General features: G+C 38.2%; 1 protein-coding gene across 1 annotated transcript in view; it reads left to right on the plus strand.

The window, feature by feature from the left end:
- Nucleotides 1–2,174: 2,174 nt before the first annotated feature.
- The window catches only part of GORASP2 (golgi reassembly stacking protein 2), a 34,269-nt gene continuing 11,500 nt past the window's right edge, over nucleotides 2,175–24,943 (plus strand). Inside the window, exons 1-5 of the mRNA XM_030325773.2 lie at nucleotides 2,175–2,366; nucleotides 19,301–19,381; nucleotides 20,913–21,116; nucleotides 22,030–22,116; nucleotides 22,833–22,963. Coding sequence (XP_030181633.1) covers nucleotides 2,304–2,366; nucleotides 19,301–19,381; nucleotides 20,913–21,116; nucleotides 22,030–22,116; nucleotides 22,833–22,963 — 566 coding nt within the window. The 5' untranslated portion in view covers nucleotides 2,175–2,303. The remainder of the gene's footprint in view (nucleotides 2,367–19,300; nucleotides 19,382–20,912; nucleotides 21,117–22,029; nucleotides 22,117–22,832; nucleotides 22,964–24,943) is intronic.

Here is a 24,943-nt window from a genome sequence, read left to right on the forward strand (position 1 = left end):
TTTAGGGATATATAAGTAACATTTGAGAGGGACCTAACAGGATAGTTAGAATTTTCCTTTCCTTTTTAAGTTTATTTATTTATTTTGAGGAAGAGAGAGAGTACGTGTGCAAGCAAGGGAGGGGCAGAGAGAGAGAGAGAGTGAGAGAGAGAGAATCCCAGGCAGGCTTCATGCTGTCAGCACAGAACCCGACATGGGACTCGAACTCGTGAGAACTCATGAACCGTGAGATCATGACCTGAGACGAAATCAAGAGTTGATCGCTTAACCAACTGAGCCACCCAGGTGCCCCAGAATTTTTCTAAATATAAATTTAAGAAGGAGTACCCCAGTTGTGTGGATCAGTGTGAATAAATAAGGTAGGAAAATAAATGGTCTATATGGGGAATAGCTATTCCTTATATGACTGAAATAAAATATAGCTCTAAGGAAGGGCCAGAGTTGCTCATGGACTACCATAGGTCCACATCCTGGGTTTTGCAAACCATAGCTAGTGTCAAACGTCTGGGAAACAAAAATTTGACCACTGAACATAGCAATAGCTTATGACACCACCATGAAGAGGATTATAATTGTCAAGCAGAATGAGAACATCAGCAAATCTAGTTCTTATATGCAGTCACTTACATTAAATTTATTAATGAATTCGCTGCCAGACACTCTGCTAAGTGTTAGGAACATAGAGCTGATTACACTGAAGTCCATGCTCTTGAGGAACCTAATAACTGAACATTTCATTTGTGTATTTAAGTGTTTACCAGGGTTCCTAAAAACCTGGTGTTGGTTTATTGACAGCAAAGAAAGATAAATGATGTTTTATTTCAAAATTTTAAATACTATTTTATTATTACAGAAGCAGTCCGTGAGAATTAGAAAATACAGAACCAGCAAAAACAAAAAATAATCTCTGTTACACCCAGAAATCATCACTGTAACCCTTGGTCCATATCCTCCCACACCTTCATATACGTACATACGTATTAATATGTATTTTGCTTACAAAAATGTTTTCATATTGTTTACAGACATACTGTGGCTTGTAACCTGGTTTTTTTTTCAGTCAATAATTTCCACTTTTCCATGTTAGTAAATGCTTTGAATATTCATATTCAAATTTGACCATTTGAGCCAAAAATGCCCTTTACAGCTAATTTCTCCAAATCAGTCTTCAACTCAAGACCTTACATTGCATCTCCTGATTATGTCCTTTCTATCTGTTTTAATCCAGTATAGTCCCTTTCCTATAATTCTGACTTGAAAAAACTGGTGAGCTGTGCTGAAGAATAGTTCACCTCCTTTATTTGCCTGGTTATTTCCTTGTGATGTCATTTTACATACACTTCCCTCTATCCTCTACCCTGGGAGATCTAACTAAAGATGTGATAGAAGCCCCAAATATTTTGGGCTAGAATATTTCATGGGTGGTAATGTGTACTTTACATTGCTTCACACCAGAATACACGTTTTCTGACATCTGGTTGACCCACCATTAGTGATCAAATTGACCACTGGGGAATGGCCATAATTGGAGATTTTATAGGGAAGGGGCAAAAGGAGCAACGGAGTAGGAAAAGTGTGAATACAACTTGGCTACTTAAAGTAACCAAGGGTTTCCTAGGAAGTGGGAAACCCAGCAGCAGGAGGTGGAACACCAAGGGCATCCAATTGCGCTTTCCACTCCGACATCGCTCAGATTGTGACCGATCCTCTGATCTTGTTCTCATAATTAGGAAGGCAAAAACAGAATCAGAACGTTTTCCTTTATAAAACTGAGTTTAGCTGAGCGGATGCAGTATCCAGCCCACGGAGAGGCACTATCGCCCTCTGTATAAATTGGACCCCCCCCCCCCCCCCCCTCCAAAATAGCTCTCTGTGTTTGGACCCGCCCTATTCTTTTTGGTAGCAGCCTTTCCCTGCTTCTGGCCACCAGGGGGAGCTACGACAATGCAATCGTTCATTCAGGCGAGCGGGAACGCGTCTGTTTAAGCTTGTCTAACCTAGGGATCCGTAGCAAGATGCTAAGGCCGGAGGAACTGTTCTATTCTCTCGCGAGCCTGAATAAGCCCCTCCCCGCCTGCGTGTGCTCAGCCCTCTTCCGGTGATTTGCGGCAGGTGGCGCTGTCTGCGGCGTCGCAGCGGCAGTGGGTGCCGCGGCGACGCTCTCCCGGCGGGCAGTGCGGCCCGGCTCTCCGGCGGCAGCTAGTGCCACGTCCCAAGTGCTACGCGGAGGAGCGGAGCGGGCGGTGCGCAGGGGGCGGGGAGCAGCGCGGATCCCGGCCCGCTCACATTGATCGCCCGCCGCCATGGGGTCCTCGCAGAGCGTCGAGATCCCTGGCGGGGGCACGGAAGGCTACCACGTCCTGCGGGTAAGAGCTCCGACGGCGGCTCGGGAGCGGCTGGCTGCAGGCGGGGCCCAGCCGCGGGGAGGCAGAGGCCCCGACGGGCCCCTTCCCGGGACAGCCAGGCCTGGTCCCGCAAAGGAGCGGCGACCGCGGGCGCTGCCTTAGCCGAGGCCGGTTCGGAAGGCTGCGCGCAACTTGCTTACCGGGAGCGCTCCGGGCCAGGGGTCCGCCGCTCTGGGAGGACCGAGTGGAGCCTGAGGCGGCAGCCGGCAACTTGGTCAGGGGGCGGCCCAGACACGGAGGGGGTGGGGGTACAACCTTGACTCCTTTTTCTCCTCACAGCCTTCTCCGTTCTCTTCCTCTTAATTCTTACCTTACAAAGTTAGGAAAGGCTTGGGGGCAAAGTCTGCAAAAGAGGTGATGGTCAAGGTAGCATTGGAGTTTTCTGAGAAATTGAAGCCTGGAACTCGGCAGGCTAGAGGCAGGGGATGCGACGGCAGGTGATAATTCACCTCGGCGCTATCTGGGTGTCCGGAAAGGTCAATTAGGCAAACAGAAAACGAAATGGCCTAATAGTAGGTTTGACGGACTTAAATTCACTTGCTTTTGCAGGACTCTTTTCCTGTGTCGCTCCTGACCTTTCCAACCCTCCTTTTCCACATTTCCTGGCGGGGGGAACTTCCGTTCTGTTCTAAGACTGCTCAGGGTGGTAAAAGAGGTAATGGAGAGGAACGTTTGAAAAAACAAACGTAGGTAAATACAGGAAAGCAGCGTCAGTCTCTGGGATGGAGAAACATAGTATCTCAAAAAGCATTAGGTAAGCCCCTGCTTATGAGCAGCCTAAGTTGTTGCAAAGCATGTGGTTCTTAGGGAACTGGAAGTCTTTAAAAGTAGCATTGATGGTTATGTGCTGTGACACCTGCGTGAGTGGCAACATGATGGATTGTCAACTAAGTGGCCCTAATCCGTAGTACCATTTCAGGACATAATAGAGTGTCACTAGATATTAGCTGCTCTCAGGCAACAGCATTTTCACTGAAAGTGAGAAAGTACTTCCTGGTGCTTACGGTCATTCTGTCTTAGATCCCATGTTTTAGATAAGACAGCATTCTTAAACTGAATTACCCAGTTAAGTGTGTGATAGTACTGTGATCGATCCCCTTTCTGATCTTCAGGATTATCATGTCTTGTTGCCTCTCCACTGTACTGAAAATCTCTCTTGAAGCCACACTTTTGGTAGGAAAGGATGATTTTCCCGGAAAATAAAGGGAATCTTTAAACAAACCATATTACCTTCGTATTCCCTTCAGCTGAGCAAGCCCCATGTGCCACACTGATGGGAGAAATTGAAGAATTGTTGGATCTAAATGTAAAGTGAAAATTAGCAACAGTACTTTTCTGTTATCTGGTTTGATTTTGGTTTTCTACCCTGGAGGCCGATATCCAGTATTACCAGCTGATTCTCACAGTGGCTGATGGTAGCCGTGAATCCTTGGAGACTCATGATATTTTAATAATACGTACACTCAGTAAAACAGCATTATTGAGTTTTAAAAGTCTGTTAGAAAGCTGTATACATCAACAGGATTGCAGTTGAACGACTTCTGTTCATGACTGTGTTCCACGTAAAGTAAGTTGAAGTATATATTCTTTACATAAGTGCACCTCAGTAAATCAGCACTCATACATATTCAGTAGTGCAGATGTGTTATTAATCTATAAATCTGATTTTCCGAATCACTATAGACAACCTTAGTTTTCCTGCATCTGGAGCATAAATGTTGCAAAAAATGAAATCTTATTCAAGCTTTGCTAGAGAGAGCTTTAAAATAGTAATGACCATTTAGTTTAGGAGCATTTTTAAAATGTGTTTGAGTCCTAACCTACTCTGTCCCTAATTCTGTCATTGATTTCCAGTTATCTTTGTTTTTAGAGGGGAAAGTACTATGTTAAATCCGGACATATTAAAAAAATATATTCCTTTCACTTATTATTGCCTAATATACAGTAATATATTGCAGTGCTGGATTACTGAGCTTGTAAACTAGAATAGATACAGTAAGATAACCTTGGAGTAAAATCTCTCCTATTAACAAGTTCTAGAATGATTTCTGAGAAGTTTGTTTCCTGGGGCTCCTGGGTGGCTCAGTCAGTTAAGCGTCTGACTCTTGGTTTCACCCCAAGTTATGATCTCACTGTTTGTGAGTTCGAGCCCTGCATCAGGTTCTGTACTGACAGTGCAGAGCCTGCTTGGGATTCTCTCTCTGTCTGTCTGTCTGTCTGTCTCTCTCTCTCTCTCTCTCTCAAAATAAATAAACTTTAAAAATTAAAAAAAAAAGTTTGTTTCCTTTAGTAATCGATTCCCTGGCCATTTCCTTGTTAGTAATAAAAACTTGTTTGACTGGGTTTTAAAATAACAATTATAGGGGTGCCTGGGTGGCTTAGTCGGTTGAGCGTCCAACTTCAGCTCAGGTCATGATCTCACAGCTTGTGAGTTCGAGCCCCATGTCTGGCTCTGTGCTGACAGCTCAGAGCCTGGAACTAGCTTCAGATTCTGTGTCTCCCTCTCTCTCTGCCCCTCCCCCTCTTGTGCTCTCTCCCTCTCTCTTTCTCTCTCTCTCTCAAAATAAATAAACTTTAAATTTTAAAAAATTAAAATAACAATTATACTGACAACCATTTCCACTGCTATCTTATTGTTATTTCAGCATTCCTACAGTTCTTTACTTTTTTTTCTATATTCCATATCCATTGGTAGATTCTGCTTTTAAAAATTTTTAGGGGGCAACATTGAAATAGTTTTAGGTTTTCTGCTGTGAGCAGTGTACTTTCCTTTTTATGAATTATGCATTTTGTATTAATGTACATTTTCGCATTGTGATCATACTGTATAGCCAACTCCCCATTCTTACCCTAGAAGTAACCACAGTAGTTTCTTACGTATCTTTTCAAAAATGTTTTATGCAGGTAAAAGAATTCTGCTCTCCTTCACTCTTTGTTTCTTTCTGTAACTGTTGGAATCACATGATACCTACTATTACTCCCCTTGGTCTTTTATTTGCTAATCCATCTTGGCAGTCTTCATAGGAGCACATAGAGATCTGCCTCTTGGTTTCACTTAGCTCCACAGCAGTTTGTTGTGTCAGAGTTTAGCTAGGCAGCACCTGGTGGCGGTGGACATTTACTTTTTCTAAAAAGTCTTTGCTGTTGTAAGTACATGTTCACAACCTCAAATCCTGTCTTGTTTTCACTTAAAATGTACATTTCCCAAATTCTTGAATCTTAATATTGATTTATACAAATGATCTTCATTTTAGTAGATTACTACATTGTTTTCTGATTATCAACATATGTTCATTACAGACTTTTTAGATAAGTTAAAAAAGTATTAACAAGAATCTAAACTACCTGTAATTCTGTCATCTAAAGGTAAATAATGCCGAAGTATTTTTTCTAGTCTCTTTTTTTCTGTGCCTAACCTTGCCCCTTAGCCATGGTTCACAAAGATTTTGAATGATACGACATATTCAAGTACGGTATAGTCTGAAGTTATGGTAAGATACTGGCTTACAATCAAAAACACAGTGCTAAATAAATCAGGGCCTAACCACAGATTGGAATGCTATACATTCATGAAAATTGTGTTTCAAAACACTGTGTGGCCATAGGCATGTCTCTTCTGTGTAGGTGCATGTACAGTCAAGTGTCAAGGAAAATAAAACAGAAAGGTAATAAGCCAGGCTATTAAAAGGATTATTGGCGAGTGGTGACATTTTTACATTCCTTTAAACCTCAGTATATTCTTATTATTATTTTAAGTTTATTTTGAGAGAGCATAAGTGGGAGAGGGACAGAGAGAAAAGGAGAGAGTGAGAATCCCAAGCATACTCCACACTGAGAGCACAGAGCCCAACGTGGGGCTTAAACCCATGAAACTGTGAGATCCTGACCTAAGCCAGAACTAAGAGTCAGACTCTAACCAATTGAGCTACCCAGATGCCCCCTTCAGTATATTTTCTAAAATTTCCAGAGTGGTCATGAAATACTTGCATATTCAAAAAAAATTATTAAAAGATATTTTTATTTATTTTAATTTTTTTAAGTTTATTTTGAGAGAGAACATGCGCACAAGTGGGGGAGGGGGGGAGAGAGAGAGAGAGAGAGAGAGAGAGAGAGAGAGAATGAATCCCAAGCAGGCTCCACACTGTAAACATGGGGCTCGAACCCACAAACTGTGAGATCATGACCTGAGCCAAAATCATGAGTTAGCAGCTTAACCAAATGAGCCACTGAGGCGCCCCAAAAGATATTTTTAAAAAGTGGACTCCTAGTGGAAATTTAATTTGTTCAGAAGCTCTCTTTTAAAAATAGCATTATATTTGGAGCACCTGGGTGGCTCAATCGGTTGAGCATCTGACTTCGGCTCAGGTCATGATCTTGCAGTTCGTGAGTTCGAGCCCCGCGTCGGGCTCTGTGCTGACAGCTCAGAGCCTGGAGCCTACTTTGGATTCTGTGTCTCCCTTTCTCTCTGCCCCTTCCCCACTCATGCTCTGTCTCTTTCTGTCTCTCCAAAATGAATAAACGTTTAAATAAATAAATAAATAAAAATAGCATTATATTTCAGATTCTCTTATGCAGTAAGTCCAATTTCATGTTCATGAGTACCACTTATATTCGCACCCTCTAATCTTAACATTAGGCAGGAAAAATGTTAGCCAGGGCTTCTTAGTTTTGTTAGAAGTTACTATAAGTTACTACAGTTGAAGTATGTTGAATTCAAAATTCTTGCCTAGATTCTCCCTTAATTACCAAGTGAACTACACAAGGCTATTTTCAAAATTAGATTTTTGGAATTGCCTTATTGATGCCCATTATAAGATCTGTTTCTAAATTTAAATATTCAAATGAATTCATTCTACCTTTAATATTCTTTGAGATGGAAGTTCTCTGAGGACATTCTGCAACCAGTGTTCACACCACTATGGGAACATGGAAAATGTCATGTTCACTATTCTTTGTCATTTCCTTCAAGAGAGATTTTGGAAGTGATGGATATTTTGAAGGAAAGGCCATTGAGATGAAGTATGTCTCCAGTGTAATAACAGGCCTTTATCTCTAGAGCCATTGGCTGCAGACTGGGCAGCATTTCTTAGAGGAGAAAGTGACAGTGAAATTATTTCCATGGAAAATGGAATACCGGGGCACCTGGGTGGCTCAGTTGGTTGAACTTCCAACTCTTAGTTTTGGCTCAGGTCATAATCTCATGGTTCATGGATTCATGCCCCATGTCAGGCTCTGTGCTTGACAGCTGACACTGCAGGGCCTGCTTGGGATTCTCTCCCTCTCTCTCTCTACCCTTCCCCCACGTGTGCTCTCTATCTCTCTCAAAATAAATAAACTTTAAAAAAGAAAAAAATGGAATGCCTAGACATACCTACTGTTACATGGATCTGTTCTTTTTTTGATGGTGCCTCACTAATCTGCATGAAATCCTGCACGATTTCAACTTGGCACTTATTTTGAGAAAGATAATTCCCGATATTTGATAGTCATAATTTTTCTTTCTTTTTTTCTTTTTAACTAACACAGTGTATCTCAAACTTAAAAAAAATTTTTTTAACGTTTATTTATTATTGAGAAACAGACACAGAGCGTGAGCAGGGGAGGGGTAGAGAGAAGGGGAGGCACAGAATCCGAAGCAGGCTCTAAGCTGTCAGCACAGAGCCTGAGATGGGGCTCGAACCCACAAACTGTGAGATCATGACCTGAGCCGAAGTCAGTCGCCCAACCAACTGAGCCACCCAGGCACACACCCCCCCCCCAATTTTTTTTAATGTTTATTTACTTTTGAGAGAGACAGAGACAGAGCACATGTGGGAAGAGGCAGAGGGAGAGGGAGACAGAATCCAAACTCAGGCGAGATCATGACCTGAGCCAAAGTCAGACACTCAACCAATTGAGCCACGCAGGTGCCCCTCAAACATTTTAAACTCATGTCCCCACTTGAAAAACATAAAAATCTCACTACTATCCTCTTTCCTCACTCACTCTGAAAACAATGTTATAAAAAGAAAACAGTTGGTCTATTTGATGTTTTTCAAATACATAGTTATGACTGAAAAAGCTCTATAAACACCACCTGAAGATAGTGATCTCCCGAAGTTGATCTCTTGTACTAAAAAAACCACGAATAAGGGCACCTGCCTGCCCCAGTCAGTAGAGCATGCAATGCTTGATGCCAGGAGTTGGGATGTCGATCCCAACATTGGGTGTAGAGATTACTTAAAAATATAATCTTAAAAGATTTAATAGTCATTGAAATTCCTTTCAAATGTAGGAGTCAGATTTTTAGTTCATAAATGCCGTCGAATACAATGTGTGTGAACCTTAGGACATGCTTAGAAATTGTATCATTGGACATAAACTTTTTCTGAAAAGACCTTGAACAAATTAGTGTTACTCTGTTTATCTACACTTTCATGTTTTATGATGAAGTGTGTTTTAATGTGTTTTTAAGGATCCTTAGGATCCTTATTTGGGGAGGTCTACTGTTGACGGGTAACTGCGGTTTCTGTTCTGGTCAGTTAAGTAGTAGAATGCACAGCACTGGGTGTAGTGTTTTCTGGGTCAGACACTGACAGCTTTTTAAATAATTCCACTGAAATTGTCATAAGAATTGAACTTGGAATAACCATTAATATCAGTACATTCATTTTGCTGGCTTTAATACTGTGCTGAGAGGATTACATTATTTCAATTGATTCACTAATACTAGTTAATCTAAACTAGAAAATATTTTATATGTAAAGGTTTGGTACATGCTTTAGAATATAACTGTAGATTGCCTTCAGAGGTGTGATTAACTAAATAAGAGGACTTTTTTTTTTTTCTCCAAACAACATGCAGAACCAAAGTAGTTAACCTGAGAGACTGTCCATGTCCCTCTTGGCACTGCAAATGAATTTACTGCAGCATGAAGGGAGTGATGCTGAGAATTGTTTTTTGTTGTAAGCACCAGTGAGAGACCATTCCAGCACATTGTCAGCAGTGAGGAACATTGTCATCTTGTAGACGTGAATGCATTGAGAGACTTGATAGTAGAGCACCAGAGACCCCTCTTGGGAATCACTGAACCATCCTGTCCCCTCCATCACTTCATTGTGTTTCCTTGGGCAAACCTTTGAACTTCTTTGAGCCCCATTCTTTGTATCTGAAAAGTGAGGATAATACTAGTGCCTCCTCCGCCTGTTTTTGACTAAAAACCATAGTAGATACTGTATATGAAAGTATTTTGAAAAAAATTGAGCACATTAATTTTTTTTCCTGGTCCACTGCCACCTTGCAGATGGCCTTGCTCTTAAATTTCTTCATTAAAGACTCTTAAAAACTGAGAACAAACTGAGGGTTGATGGGGGGGGTGGTGGGTGATGGGCATTGAGGAGGGCACCTGTTGGGATGAGCACTGGGTGCTCAATTTGACAATAAATTTCATATTAAAAAAATTTCTTCATTAAAACAGTGCTGTCTACCTCATTGGTTATCCCAAGGATTAAATGAGATATTCCATGTAAAGCATTTAGCATAGGGTCTGGAGAATGGTAAAGACTCAGTAAACGTTAGCTGGTGTCTTTATTGTTAGCATCTGCACTATTGTATCACCCATTGGGAACCACTATTGTACTGGCAATACTAGTTAAAATAGACCTCTAAGCATTTTAAGTAGCATTTCCATTTACATGCTCATTCAGCAGCTACTTTTGCCCTTGTAACTAACCCTATACATTACTACTGTTTAAAACATAAATTTGGGATCAGATGTGACCCATGAATTTTATTAATGTGCCTGTGAATTTTTAAGGAATCCTCAGTTTTAAGGAAATTTTGTCTTTTTTAAAAGGAAGGTACCAGTATCCTTTTCATTGCTTTATCACAGTGATACTAAACACAATTAAAATGACTAAAAAAGTCTATGCAATTAAAATAATGTTGTTGGGTTGGATCTACACTGTAGAATCTATAGATAGTGGCAGTTAGACTTACTTCATGGTGAGTTGTCGTTCAGTCTTAGAAACTATCTCATCAGCCTCCTCGCTTTACAACTAAAGAAAAGGAGCACAGAAAGATTATTGCCTAAGGTCACACAGCAAGTTTTCTTTCCCTAAGAAAGAAACGCCTAAATTGGTATTTGAAGATTATAAAATTAGGTGACAAGTTGTCAGACTTTTTGCTTCTTTTGGAGCAGGCTTCAGTTTCTTTCAACATCATTTTTCTGATATACAGACTTTCTCTAAGAAAGTACAGTGTATTGGTGGGTTTTAATTTCCTTGGTTATCATTAGAATTTTTAAATTGCTTCATATGTTATAAATTACATCATAGGGTCAGAAAAACATGCTCTTTGAGTTATTTTGGTAGAACATATAAGAATGTTTTAGCAAACTGGGGCGCCTTGGTGACTCGGTTGAGCGTCTGACTTTGGCTCAGGTCGTGATCTCCCTGTTCGAACCCCACGTCAGGCTCTGTGCTGACAGCTCAGACCCTGGAGCCTGCTTCGGATTCTGTGTCTCTCTCTCTCCTTACCCCTCTCCTGCTCGCGCTCTCTCTTTATCTCAAAAATAAACATTAAAAAAAAAATGTTTCAGCAAGTAAAGCTTGAACTCTTCCAGTCTACTGCAAAATAATTTCCACATATTTGTATCAAGTCCCAAACAGGAACACTGGCCCTTTTCAGACATGGAAGAGCCCCCCCCCCCCAAGTGTCTTTCTATTTTTATTTATTTATTTTTATAACTGAAGGATTTCGGGTGTATTTTTATTATATCACACCCCCCAAGTCTTCTCACATCATTTTGATCACGCAAGCGTGTAAATATGTAACATGAGGCCTTATGTGTATAGTTGAAATGAATCATTATTAATACTTGGATTACTTGGAATGGACTTAATTTTTACTTTTATTTAATATCCCTGGTGGTTTTTTAAATAGTACAAAACATTAAATTGAGAGAGGAGATGATGGTATAGACAGAACTACCTTTTATGTGTGAAGGAATTGGTGGTGCAGTAATAAAAAGGAGACACATATCACTGAGCCCATTTTATGGAAACATCTCCTTGGTTAGAAAATGAGAAATAATTCACAAACTAGCCAGACATGTGATAGGTATGTCTTTGTGTATCACCTTATGAAATGCTTGGTTTGATGATCTCCTGTATTCTGAAAGTAGCCTTGCAGTTTCCTTTCTTTGTTACATTAAGATGGCAGTTCTCCACTCCTCAGCTGGGAGTAGTATATAAATGATGGAGTTAAGAGAATGCCTACCCCCCAACTCCACCCAACCTCTTCTCCCTTTCTATTCTGCTGCCCCTCTCTCCTCAAGCCAAGATTTAAGAGAGAGTGGTTCATGCGAAATGATCCAAACCTAGTATAAAGTACTGTGACACTTTTAACCCCCGGAGAAGAGATGGATGCTTCACTGGAAAGCAACCGGCTTAGAACAATTAGGTCTGTACACAAGGGAGAATCCATGTTAAATCTGGTAAAACTGCCTCCTGGTCCAGGATCAGAAGGTGAGAGAAAAGCCAAAAGTTAAATTGCATTTATTATCTGGAGGTTGATTGGACAAAAAGAGTTAATGACATCTTGTAGGACTCTTTCCAATTTTATTTTTATTACAGATCAAAGTAAGAAATTTATTTTCCACTGCAACTCATGTGTACTACTACATTTCATGAAAAATAATGGCCCTTATGAAGTCATGAATTTTTTGTATTTTATCTATTCTGATACTTTCTTATTTTGACATTTCCCTCTTCTGTAATGGTCCACTAAATTGATTTCAGAACAAACTCCCTGTAGTAATTGGATGACACCACTTTAAGAAGAATTTATATATAGTTGGTGATTCCAAATCCAGCTTCTAATCACTGGTGCTAATTTCTTTTTATGTACTGGGGATGGATACCCCTTCACTGTGCAGTTTCTCTTATAAGCTCATTTTTTGTTTCTTGAGTAAAAATCTCTAGCAGATTTTATCTTGCATATTGTAGCTCTTTTTTCTAGAGTGCTTATGAAAGAAGTATTTCTTTCATGTTGTGGAATTTATTTTGGTAAGATAACCTCCAGATGTAAAGTTGAACTCTTATAAGTGCCAGTAAGTGTGTTCATAATTTATTCTACATGTGGGTGTTTGGCTCACATTTATTTTTGTCATTCCCTTGTAAGCATAATTACTCTTCAGTATTTTCAGCTGCTGTGTTGTATTCCTTAGTTGTTCAAAGTAAACCATGAGGCCTGAGAAGACTTCAGCATGCTTGTTAGAACTCCCAGGGAATGGATTTGTATAAAGTCAATTTTTTCCTTAAAATGGAGTATTTACTGCTTTCAGTATCAAGAATATATTATAAACAAATCTGTGTTTTAAATGCATTGCATGCTTCCACCATCACTGATAGGTGCTACATATATTAAAATTTTTTTATCTTAATTGTTGTGATGATGTCCATGTGCTGTATTGGAATACATGTACTTATCACCTAGACTTGGGCTGTGCAGTACAGTAGTCTCTAGCCACATATGGCTGTTTAAACTTGGATGTAAATTATTTAAATGAAGTTTAAAATCCACTTCCAGAGTCACACAAGCCACGTTTCACATGTGGGTAGTGGCTACTGTATTGGACAGCACACGATACAGAAGATTTTTATAATTGCGAAAAGTTCTAAAAGCAGCTTAATAGTGGAGACCTTTTGAAATTTTTGTATTCCCTACCACAAGACACAATCACAACTACACCTTTTTTGTTAGTGCACAGTTTATACTCACTTGGTAGAATTTGGTAAGTGGCTTAACACTCAACTTTTTTTTTTTCTTTTGGTTTTTGATTTTTTAAATTTTTATTCTCATTTTCTGCCAGCTATCATTTTTTGCTGTAAGCAAGTGGCAGTGGCATCTCTTTCAGTTCTTTTGTTTGGTTAGTACTCTGTTCGTGGCTTGGAATCAGGTAGCCAAACCATGTAAATATAAATAGAATCTAAGAGTGGTCCTGAAATGTTCTGAAAGGGGAGCATTAGAGTAAGTTATTTTGTGGCCTTTGTACTGACTGCTTTGTACTCAACTGACCGTTGAGATTTAATTGCTGGCTTTCAAAGTATGTTCTTTGTACGTGAAATATTTGGTATGTTCTTAGGTTGTAATAATTGTATTTCTGCTTTTTGGATAGAGGGGAGTAGATGTTAAAGCTTTTTAAAGTGCACATAAGTGTAAAGCTTGATGAATTTTCACAGACAACATACTCGTGTAACCAGCATCCCATCCCTCTCCAGGCACACTCTGACTTACCCACCAACCCCCTCAGAGTGAATGCTGTCCTGATTTCTAACAGCATAGATTAATTTGACCTGTTCTTAGCTTTATGTAAATGGAATCATATGTACTCATTTGTGTCTGGCCTCTTTTGCTCACATACCACTTGTAAAACATATCCATCTTGTGTATTGTTGTAGGTTTTTGTTTTATTTACCTTATACCATCGAGAGATTATATCAAGATTGATTTATCTGTTCTGCTGTTCATGGGAATTAATGTAGTTTTTAGTCTGGGGCTAGTACAAATAGTGCTGCTGTGAACATTCAACTGTGTGTGTCTTTTGAAGAACATCTGTATACCCATTTCTATTGGGTATGCTTAAACAGCGCAATATTTGGTCAAATATTTCAATATTAACAGGTATTGCCAAATAGTTTGCTCATTTACATTCCCACCAGCAGTAATTGAAGTTTCCAGCTGTTCTGTATCCTCACAAACATTTAGTATTTTCCATCTTTTTCATTTTCGCCAGTCTGGCAGGTGGTATCACATTGTGGTTTCAATTTGCAGCTATTGAAGTTGAGCATATTTTCATATTTATTGGCCACATCAGTACCCTTTTTTGTTTAGTGTCTGCTAAAATCTTTTCCCCATTTCTCCATTAAGTTATTATTTTTTTTAGCAGCTTCATTGAGATATAATTTACCTGCCATTAAATTCGGCCTTTTAAAGTATACAGTTCACAGGTTTTTTAGTATATTCAGAGTTGTGCAACCGTCACTAGTATCTAATTCCGGAACCTTTTTATTACCCCCGGAAAGAAACTCCATACCCAATTGCAGCTACTTCCCATTCCTCCTACCCCCAGCCCCTAGCAACCACTAATCTCCTTTCTGTTTCTGTGGATTTGCCTATTTTGGACATTTCATATAAATTGAATCATGCAATATGTGGTCTTTGTGATTTAGCATAGTGTTTTCAAGGGTCATTCATGTTGTAGCATGAATACTTCCTTTTTATTGCCAGATAATATTTCATTCTATGGGTGTAACACATTTGTTTATTCATTCATCAGTTATGGGACATTGGGTTGTTTCCACTTTCTGGCTGCTATGAATAATGCAGCTATGAATTTTGTGTACAAGTTTTTATGTGGACATGCTTTCATTTCTCTTTTTTACATATCTAGGAGTGGAATTGCTGGGTCACATGGTAACTCTTTGTTTAACATTTGAGGATCTGCCAAACTGTTCCCACAGCAACTGCACCATTTTATATTCCCACCACTAATATATGAGGGTTTGTTTCAAACCTTTGTTAGTATCTTTTTTATTTTAGCCAGTCTTATGGATGTGAAGTTGTATCTCATTGTGGTTTTACTGTCTCTTTCTTAATGATTTGCAGTAATTCTAAATTTGTTCTGAATATAGCTCCTTTGTTGGATGTATAATAAGTCTTTCCATTGTCTTAAGTGTGTCTTTTGATGAGCAGAAGTTTGTAGTTTTAGTATAATTCATTAATTTTTTTAGTTTATGATTAGTGTTTTTTTGTATCCAGTTTAAGAAGTCTTTCATATTTGAAAATCTCAAAGATATTCTCCTTTGTATTCCTCTGAAGGCTCTATCATTTTACCTTTGACTCTACCTCTGTGGTTTTATTTTTTTATTCTACTTTTTTGTTTTATTACAAATTTATTGCAAATTCTTTCCCTTTCCTTTTTTAAAGAGGAGAAAGACGATTAATGCATAATTAGAAAAATCATGTAGTGTCCAGGAATTCATTAGTTGTAAAGATTTGCCCTCAGGTGGTGATTGCAGAGTTAGGAAGGTGACTTTAAGATTTGTAGAAACCCCCCCTCTCCCCCCGGGGGTGCCTGGCTGGCTCAGTTGGAAGAGCATGTGACTCTTGATCTTGGGGTTGAGTTAAGGCTCCAGGTTGGGTGTAGAGATTACATAATACATACGTACATGCATATATACGTATAAACTAATTTTAAATTAATTAACTAACTTAAAAAGAAAGATTTGTTTAGGCATCAGACATGCCAGGCACATCATTAAAAAAAGATTTGTAGGACTCCTATCATGTATCAGAGTCTTAGCTAGGCATTTCATAAACTCATTCAATCTCTACAGTATTCATGTACAGTAGATGTTATCCTTTACTTGTGGATGGAAAGACTGAGGCCCAGAAAGATAAATAATCTTTCCCAAGTTCACACAGCTAATAAGGTAAAAGCATGCCTCAAAATCAAGTCAGTCTGATTCTAGAACTCCATTATCTTTACATTGTGCATTTTTTCAAAATCTTGCAAAATCTTAACTATAAACTTTCCAATTTAACCTCTTCATCTTAAATTGCTGTAATATTTGGCCCAATAATAAATACTAATGATCTATGGAACCAGATAGATGGATAGATGGATCCAGGGTTTTATATATTCATTTTTTTAATTAAGGTGGTTTGAAGGAAGCAGGTGAATCAATAATTGAGAGATCTTATAGGGGACAGGAAGTATTGAAGTGGTAATCTGATGCCTGACAGATTGGGTGCCTAAGAGATTCTTGTCAGTGGATAGTATTGCCAGAGAAACTTCACCTGTGTGGATGTTTAATTTGCTATGTTGTAGATCTTGTTTTGCATGCTATGAAATGTAGGAAATTGTCTTTAAGTATATTAGGGTCAAAGAGAGCATTTTCTAGGGCTCCCTCTGTTGGCTTCCTGTTAGATACCTAGTTGCCAGAATTGTACTGGTACTAATGATGTAAATAAATTTAGGAAAGAAGTTAATTTCAAGGTACATTAGAAACAGAAGAGATTGATGTTTGTAGCAAATGCAAATAGAAAAATAGAGAAAGGGTTATTTAAGTGTACTTATTTTAGAATTCAAATTTGGCTATTGAATTTCTTTTGAGTAATGGGAAAGAATAGTTCTAATGTTATTAGAAACTCCATTTCAAATAGTGGTAAAACTTTATACTTGGAGGGTGGCATGATAAGCATCAGTGTGTGGGATCAACTTTCTAAGTTGGTGATGACATTACAAAAGTACTATCTTTGTCCCTTTTTAACTGAAAGATAAACTTTTGGCAGCCTCAGTGGAGAAGTCTGAAATTGATCAATGGACTGGTTGGTTTCTAGAAAAAAAAGTCATTTGGAAACATTCAGATTCAGAGAATCAGAGGATTAGATGAGGACCTTATTAAGTGAGAAACGCCACAGCGAAGGGTCTCCAGGGGTCTGTGCTAATTATCCTCTTTTCACACTTGAGGCATTTCACACCTAATTGCTAGGCACCTAATAGGCATTTCACACCTAGTAGATCATGACTCTTTCCCAGCTAGCTGTGACTTGACCTCCCTTTTCTTCTCATAATAACTCCAGACTGCCACTGTTTTCCTTACAGAGTTGCCTTTTGAAGAGAAATCTGTCTGCCACTTCGAGTTCTAGACATTTTGCTTGGTAACATGTAGAATATAAAATATCCTTCATTTAAGAAAACTGAGTATAAAGAAGCTAAACGAGTTTGTGCTGCTTCTTTTCATTAGAGCTAACACTTGTAAATAATAAAACCCTTTGATATTTAATCAACTTGTTTAATTTACAAAAATGATGTAGTCCCAAATTTGCAAGAGAATTTACAGAAAGCAAGATTAAACAGTTTTAGTAAATTAAAACATGGAGCCATCTTTATAATGGACAACTTTTGTATCGTGACAAATGAAGAAGACCTAGTTTTACTTCTTCGGAAGCAGTGATAGTATAATTTGGTTTTACCTAAAAGGTAACATTAGTCCAAAAAGGAATGAATGTATCATTAATCGAATATTAAATTTCCTTAATCCAAGAAGTCTGGTATTAGAGGAACATATTCTGGGTTCCTTCCTGGGTTCCATTTTGAAAGCAGTAAAATTTGTTACTGTATAGATAACTGCAGATTTGTGTGTGGATGAATGAGTGCATCTATTATTTGCATAACTTCAGAATTGACTATTGACTGTTAGAACTGTTGGGAGTGTTACAGATAATCGGCCTGCAAATATCCATGCAAACCTCATTTTCAAAGGATAGTTTTGACAGTATAAAATAATATCACTCTGAATAAAAAGTCCTTAAAACATTATGAAAATATTTTAGAGGAAATACAAAGTGGATTGTATTAACTTTTTGCTGTTTTGTCATACTATATTACTATTGCCAGCTACTAATATTTTTATTACTGTAAATTTAGAAAATTTAATAATTTTAGTCCATTTCAAGTTTGGTATGCTAACTAACCATTTGAATTGTTGAGAATCTAAGTAACCTTAATCTTCCATTTAAAGTCCTGTATAAGTCTGGCTCCACTCTTTTTTTCCAGTCTCCTTACTGGACTAATGTTATAAGATATACTTTTGAGTTTAACCTCTGCCACGAGCCAACTATAGGACCATAGGCAAGTCACAGGATGGTTTCTTCACCTGCAAATAAAAGAATTGCACAAAATCTGTGGGTTTAGCATTTTATTTGGAGAAACCCTTTGAGAATCTAATGAAAGCCGTGGATCTTTATACCCGGAAAACTGCTGATTACTACAAAATGTTGCATATAATTTCAGGAGCTGCAGTGCTCCCTGAAGCTATCCACACAGACCTCAGTTTAAGATCCCCTGGATTAGAAGTTTTGTGATTTTCAAAATCTATAATTCTATATTTCTGTCCCACACCATTCTGTTGTCTAGCTATACTGTATTATGATCCCCATTTTTTCAGACTCCTGGATATTTACTCATTTCAACTTTCAGATGTCCTTTTTATCCCCTTACCTATCTCAACTTTAAAACCCTCTATTTTTTTTATAAGTGGTATATTCTTAAAAAAGTTTTTTAATGTTTTTTTTTTATTTTTGAGAGAGCACAAGCAGGGGAGGGTCAGAGAGAGAAGGAGAAACAGAACCCGAAGCAGCCTGACTCGGGACTTGAACCCATGAGCTGTGAGATCATGACCTGAGCGTCGGTCACTTAACCAACTGAGCCACCCAGGCTCCCCCAAAACCCTTTATTTTAAAGCACAATTCGGATGTCTTTTTTTTTTTCCTGTGAAGCTTCTTCAGTCAGAATTAATCTTCTCCTTAGAACTCTGTACCTCCATTATAGCCCTTAACCTCTGTAGTTATTAGAGGACTGTGTGTCCTCTGTCTCTCCTTCCTCTTGTCTGTTCCTTAATAGATTATAAATATCTTGACATAGTAGCTATGTTCCTATATTAGTTTTGTTAATTGAGTGGTGCCTTACTAGTAGTAGTCGTGGAATAAATGCTTGCTAAATTAATTTGAATTTGTCACTCAGTTGTAATGGGTAACTGTCTGCTATGTCCTGTGCTACAACCTGAGAAGGTTGCCCCCAACCTCCAAAAGTAGAAGGTAGAGTGAAATAGGACCATCGAGAAAGAACCTCATATGTGGGATGAACTTAAAGAATAGGTAGAATTTAGGGAACTACAAGGGCATTAGTTGGGAGAGAGGAAGAGAAATGAGAGAACTAGTGTGTTTTACCTCTCTCCTTATTAGTGAAATTATCTTAATTTTACTGAAAAGAGATAGGTATTAAAATTTAGCTCATAATTTTTAATTAAGCTTTGCATTTTTCTTTTTTGGCACTTTTGTTTTTACAGGTACAAGAAAATTCCCCAGGACATAGAGCTGGACTGGAGCCATTCTTTGATTTTATTGTTTCCATTAATGGTTCGAGATTAGTAAGTTCAGCTTTTTGTAGTTTTGACTATAGTATTTTGTAACCTTTTGAAATTGGAATTTTTCAGATTATCTGGGGTGGATGTTTATTCGTTAGTTACAAACATTAAATGGAGTTATGATACCAGTTTGTAAAAATTATGTTAGTAAACATGAAAATGTCAAATACAAAATACTATATATACCTCACCCTTCAGTGACTATCTTAGGAGAATAAAATTACTGGAGACTTTTATATGTTAAATATTTAATTTTTTTAAGCAGAAAGAAATAATTAGGATTAAAAAGTTTGCTTTTTCAGTAATGTCAGACTTTTGTATGTTACTGACAAGTGGATTAGTAAAGACCCATTCTCAAATAACTTAGTTTTCTTGGAGCTGAAGTCCTTGATATATAAATAATATTATTGGAACCAGATAATTATGTTCCAAAAGTACAGAATTAAAACCACCTTTTATAAGTTGCTTTCAGTTTCCCCGTAGTAAAGTCTTAAGGAAAAAAAAAATTAGATAATTTCAGCAACAGAAATTCTTATGACTGTGGCTACTTGGTTGGTTTATTTTTTCATAGCAGTTTCAACTTTTTGTTCATTATCAGCATCTCCTACATAATGGCCTTTTTTCATTTATGTAATGAAATATTTAACATACTGCTTCCATTTTTCTCTCCTGCCAGTTCCTAATAAATAAATAAAGCATATGTTTAGGAGTGCTGTCCAAAATTAAACTACAACCTCAGCAAATGTTCTAGATTTTAAAATCAAAGTCATACCAATTTTGTTAGTAATGTGACTTCTTTTTTTTTTTTTTTTTTAACGTTTATTTGTTTTTGAGACAGAGAGAGACAGAGCATGAACGGGGGAGGGTCAGAGAGAGGGAGACACAGAATCTGAAACAGGCTCCAGGCTCTGAGAGCCCGACGCGGGGCTCGAACTCACAGACCGCGAGATCATGACCTGAGCCGAAGTCGGCCGCTCAACCGACTGAGCCACCCAGGCGCCCCAGTAATATGACTTCTTAAGGAGTATTTTTTTTGGGGTTTTCTTTTATTTTTCTTACTAAAAACAATTTTTTTTAATGTTTATTATTTATTTTTGAGAGAGAGAACCCACAGAATCTAAAGCAGGCTCCAGGCTCTGAACTGTCAGCACAGAGCTGTATGTGGGGCTCGAACTCACAAACTGCGAGATCACGATCTGTGCCGAAGTTGGACGGTTAACCAACTGAGCCACCCAGGCACCCCGGAGTATTTTGGTTTTTTATCACTAAAGCTCTAGATCACCTCAAATAATGTTGGGTTTCAAAATCCATAATCCATAGTCAACTATTAGAAAAAAGTCAGAAGTTGTTGATAACATAGGAGTTGTTCTTAATTTTTGACATTCTTTCACTTCAAGGAGCATTTGAATGTTAATGAAAGCTTTACCTGTTAGATGTTGATTATTAATACTACTCCAGTAGGGCCATAGGATGCTTAAGCTAAAATAGTTAACATTTTTTATTTATTAAGAATAATATTTCTATGTGTTCACAGAATAAAGACAATGACACTCTTAAGGATCTACTGAAAGCAAATGTTGAAAAACCTGTAAAAATGCTTATCTACAGTAGTAAAACACTGGAGCTTCGAGAGACCTCTGTCACACCAAGTAACATGTGGGGTGGCCAGGGCTTGTTGGGAGTGAGCATTCGTTTCTGCAGCTTTGATGGGGCAAATGAAAACGTTTGGCATGTATTGGTAGGTATCAAGTGTGAGCTGTTACTTGCAATTTAAGAAATGTTGTAGAAAGGTGCTGTCTTCAGCTTGGTTGGATTGTAGAGGTATTATTACTATTATTATTAGGCTATTTTTAGTTTCTGAAAAATGGAATTCATTGCTTTAAAAATATGGGTTAATAATTTTTTTAAACTTAGGAGTAATTTGTAAAACTTAGGGTGCCTGGGTGGCTCAGTCTGTTGAGCATCCGACTCTTGATTTTGACTCAGGTCATGATCTCACAGTTTGTGAGATTGAGCCCCATGTTGGGCTTTACGCTGACAGTGCAGAGCCCGCTTGGGATTCTCTCTCTGCCCCTCCCCTGCTCACACACATGAACTCTCTCAAAATAAATTAAAAAAAAAAAAAAAGGAAGAGCAGCAAATTTAGGTGCCTAAGAACTATTTTTCTATTGATTTATCCATTAGAAGAATTGTTAAAGCAGATAGCTACAAACAGCTAAAATAATAAATATTTTAAATGTTTATTAAATATGTGATTTTATGTTTGAGAGATTTAAATGTGTATATTCTATAGTTTCTGACATGTCTAACAAGATAGAAGTACAGAGGTTTTTAAAAATTTTTTTTTTAACGTTTATTTTTAAGAGAGAAAGACAGTGCTAGAGGGGGAGGGACAGAGAGAGAGAGGGAGACACAGAACCCAAAGCAGGCTCCAGGCTCTGAGCTGTCAGCACAGAGCCTGACATGGGACTCAAACCCATGGACCATGAGATCGTGACCTGACCCAAAGTCAGACACTTAACCGACTGAGCTGCCCAGGTGCCCCAGAAGTACAGGGGTTTTTAAATCATTATAATTAAGGACTAAACTGTAAAATTTGAAAGATTATTTTATGTACATTAATTTGGGGGTGTGTTTTTGTGTTATTCCAGGAAGTAGAATCAAATTCTCCTGCAGCACTGGCAGGTCTTAGACCTCACAGTGATTATATCATTGGAGCAGATACAGTCATGAATGAGGTAATTCGTGTGTTTGTTAGTAATGAAAGTTGTATATTCTCATTAATGTTAAGTTCAGAAGTATATTTGCATACTTCTCATTTAGAGTTGAAATTTAGTTCTTGGCTGATCAAGATAACTTTCACAACAGGGTGTTAAACAGAATATCTGGGAGGTATCTTACTGGGTATAGCTGTGAGGAAAAATACATATGTGTGGCAGTTGCACAGATTTTGTATGAGATATACAGGAATCTCTTACATACTTCAAGACTAAATCAAATGTTCATTTTAGTTATTGATTTCATTTTCTCTTCCTCTTTTTAAGGGATCAAAGTTGGCTCAGCTGCATTAGATCCTTTTCCTTGTCTGTTAGCTAGTGGAAGTATATATTGCTAAAAAAAAGTGAGAGGAAAAATATGATGCCCCGGTAACCAGGTCTTACTAATGAAGAGTAAAAGCAGAATATGTAGAATTTGGGTGTAGAAGAGTTTTGCTAAACTTGCTGACTAGGTCTTAGAGAACTGGACATAAGACCTTGCACATAGGAGCTAGGTAAAATATCTGAAACCTTGTTTGGAATGTTGGTTTTAAGGAATGAATTTTATGTCTAGCAGCAGGGCCCAGTCTGTACTTTTTAAAAAGGTTTTCCAGGTGATTCCGGTATTAACCAGGTTTGACCCACTGTTCTAAAGTTCAGTAATGTAAAAATGTTTCTTTCCTGTGATGCTTTTGCAGTCTGAAGATCTGTTCAGCCTTATTGAAACACATGAAGCAAAACCATTGAAACTTTATGTCTATAATACAGACACTGATAACTGTCGAGAAGTGATTATTACACCAAATTCCGCATGGGGTGGAGAAGGCAGGTAAGATCACCTTTTAGACTAAGTAATGATTGCATAAACTTACAGTAAACATGTAAGTTACTGGTTTATTATAAGACTTTTTTTTTTAACAAGTTACTGGTTTATTATAAGACTTTTCTTGAGAAAAGGAAAGAGCTGACCTGGAATATCGAATTCAGTAATCCATTTTTTTTTTTAATGTTTTATTTATTTTTGAGACAGAGAGAGACAGAGCATGAGCAGGGGAGGGGCAAAGAGAGAGGGAGACACACAATCAGAAGCAGGCTCCAGGCTCTGAGCTGTCGGGACAGAGCCCGATGCGGGGCTTGAACTCACAAACCGCGAGATCATGACCTGAGCCGAAGTCAGATGCTTAACGGATTGAGCCACCCAGGCGCCCCTCAGTAATCCATTTTTTTAAAGAACATATTTAGGTAGTGTCCTTTTCCTTACTGATCGAAGAGTGAACAGCTTTGTTTTGTTTTGTATTTTAATAAAACAGTTTTCAGTTTCTTTTTCCCAGTTCCTTCCCCAGCAATGGGACAATACAATTGTAACTTTGTCTAGCTGCTGGGGAAATTCCTTAGCATTTTGTGGAAAACTGTTGGCTTTCAGAAGTGGACAAACTAGCCAAAAGTTAGACAAAATTGCAGCAACTATAAAAAGCAATTTAGAAAGAGGATCAAGCCACGCAGAGAAGCAAACTAGAAAATCAGTTTCTCGGGACTGTTCATCAAGTCAGTTTCCTAATTTCAAAAAGCCAAAGCAAAACATGTGGACTTAACTTTGCCTCTGTAGGTCTTACAGCTGTTGTTTAAATTGTACAAGTTTTTCATAATCTTGAAAGCCTTGTTTAATTGAGGAATTTTTGAGCATAAGCCATAATTATAGGAAAGCCTAGGGTTTGGAAACTTTCACACATGTTTTATAAAAGTTCCAGTAATTGCTGGTAAGGGGATGACCTAGTTGACACAGGCAGAGAAAGCCCGTATTTGTTCATAATCATTCCCCACACTACCTGAGATTCTGTAGCTGACTAGATATTGCAACCAGGATGCTAGCTTTTTGCAATTTGAGAAAATAGATAGAGGTATCACCTTAAGAATCTGGCCTTTCTGGGACAATTCTTGATCAAGTTATTATCTGTTGTCCAGGTTTGTAAACACACAGAAATGTGATCTTCTCAAGGCATTCAAAACTGACTCATTTCAGAGGGACTGCCTCATATAAACTAAATTTGTAGAGAAGCTGATGTATTTATTAGAATGGCTTTTAGTTTATAATAGAAAAGCGTCTCTTCTCCAGTTAGAATACTCAGGTCGGATTAGCATCACAAGAGTACTCGGTAAGCATGGAATCATGGTGGAGTCCAATAGCAAAGAACATCACTAATTCTTTAATGTTTAATTCTGCAGACTAAATACTGCTACATTCTCATTCTTGGAGCCTTCTTTTCTAGACTCTGGCAACTACTCCTTTTCTGTGGAAGACATTTTTCTTTGGGACATGGTTTAGTATCATTGATCAGCCATTGCTTTAGACAGATGCATATAGACCATTTTTAGTCTGCCCTCATCTGGCAGATGTGTACCTGTGGGTTTCATTCCTTCCTCAGAGACTGACCAAATTTCATTTGTTCCAGCATATTTCTCTTAGTTTCAGTCTTGGGCTATCTGTAAGTTTGCAGAGGGGCTCACTGTGGCCTCAGTGCTTTCTCTGCAACCACTTATTTTGATTAATCACCTTGTTTTAAAATGCACCTATGTCTGATAGGCTATGATCAATCAGTCTAAATTATTTAATCTTACTTTCTTCCTCTAAATCTGAGATCTAGTTTAGTGATAATTACAGATTTGATGGTAGAAGGGACGAAAAGTAAGCAAAGGAAGAGGTAATTTTGTAATATGAAGCATCATTGCAAAGTCAGATATGGCTTAGGAAGAGCCGAAGTTGGCCACTGCTTGCTCTCCCGGCTTTTGTTGGGGGCTCAAATCCACAGAA

The sequence above is a fragment of the Lynx canadensis genome, chromosome C1, assembly GCF_007474595.2.
Source record: "Lynx canadensis isolate LIC74 chromosome C1, mLynCan4.pri.v2, whole genome shotgun sequence".
NCBI lineage: Eukaryota > Metazoa > Chordata > Mammalia > Carnivora > Felidae > Lynx > Lynx canadensis.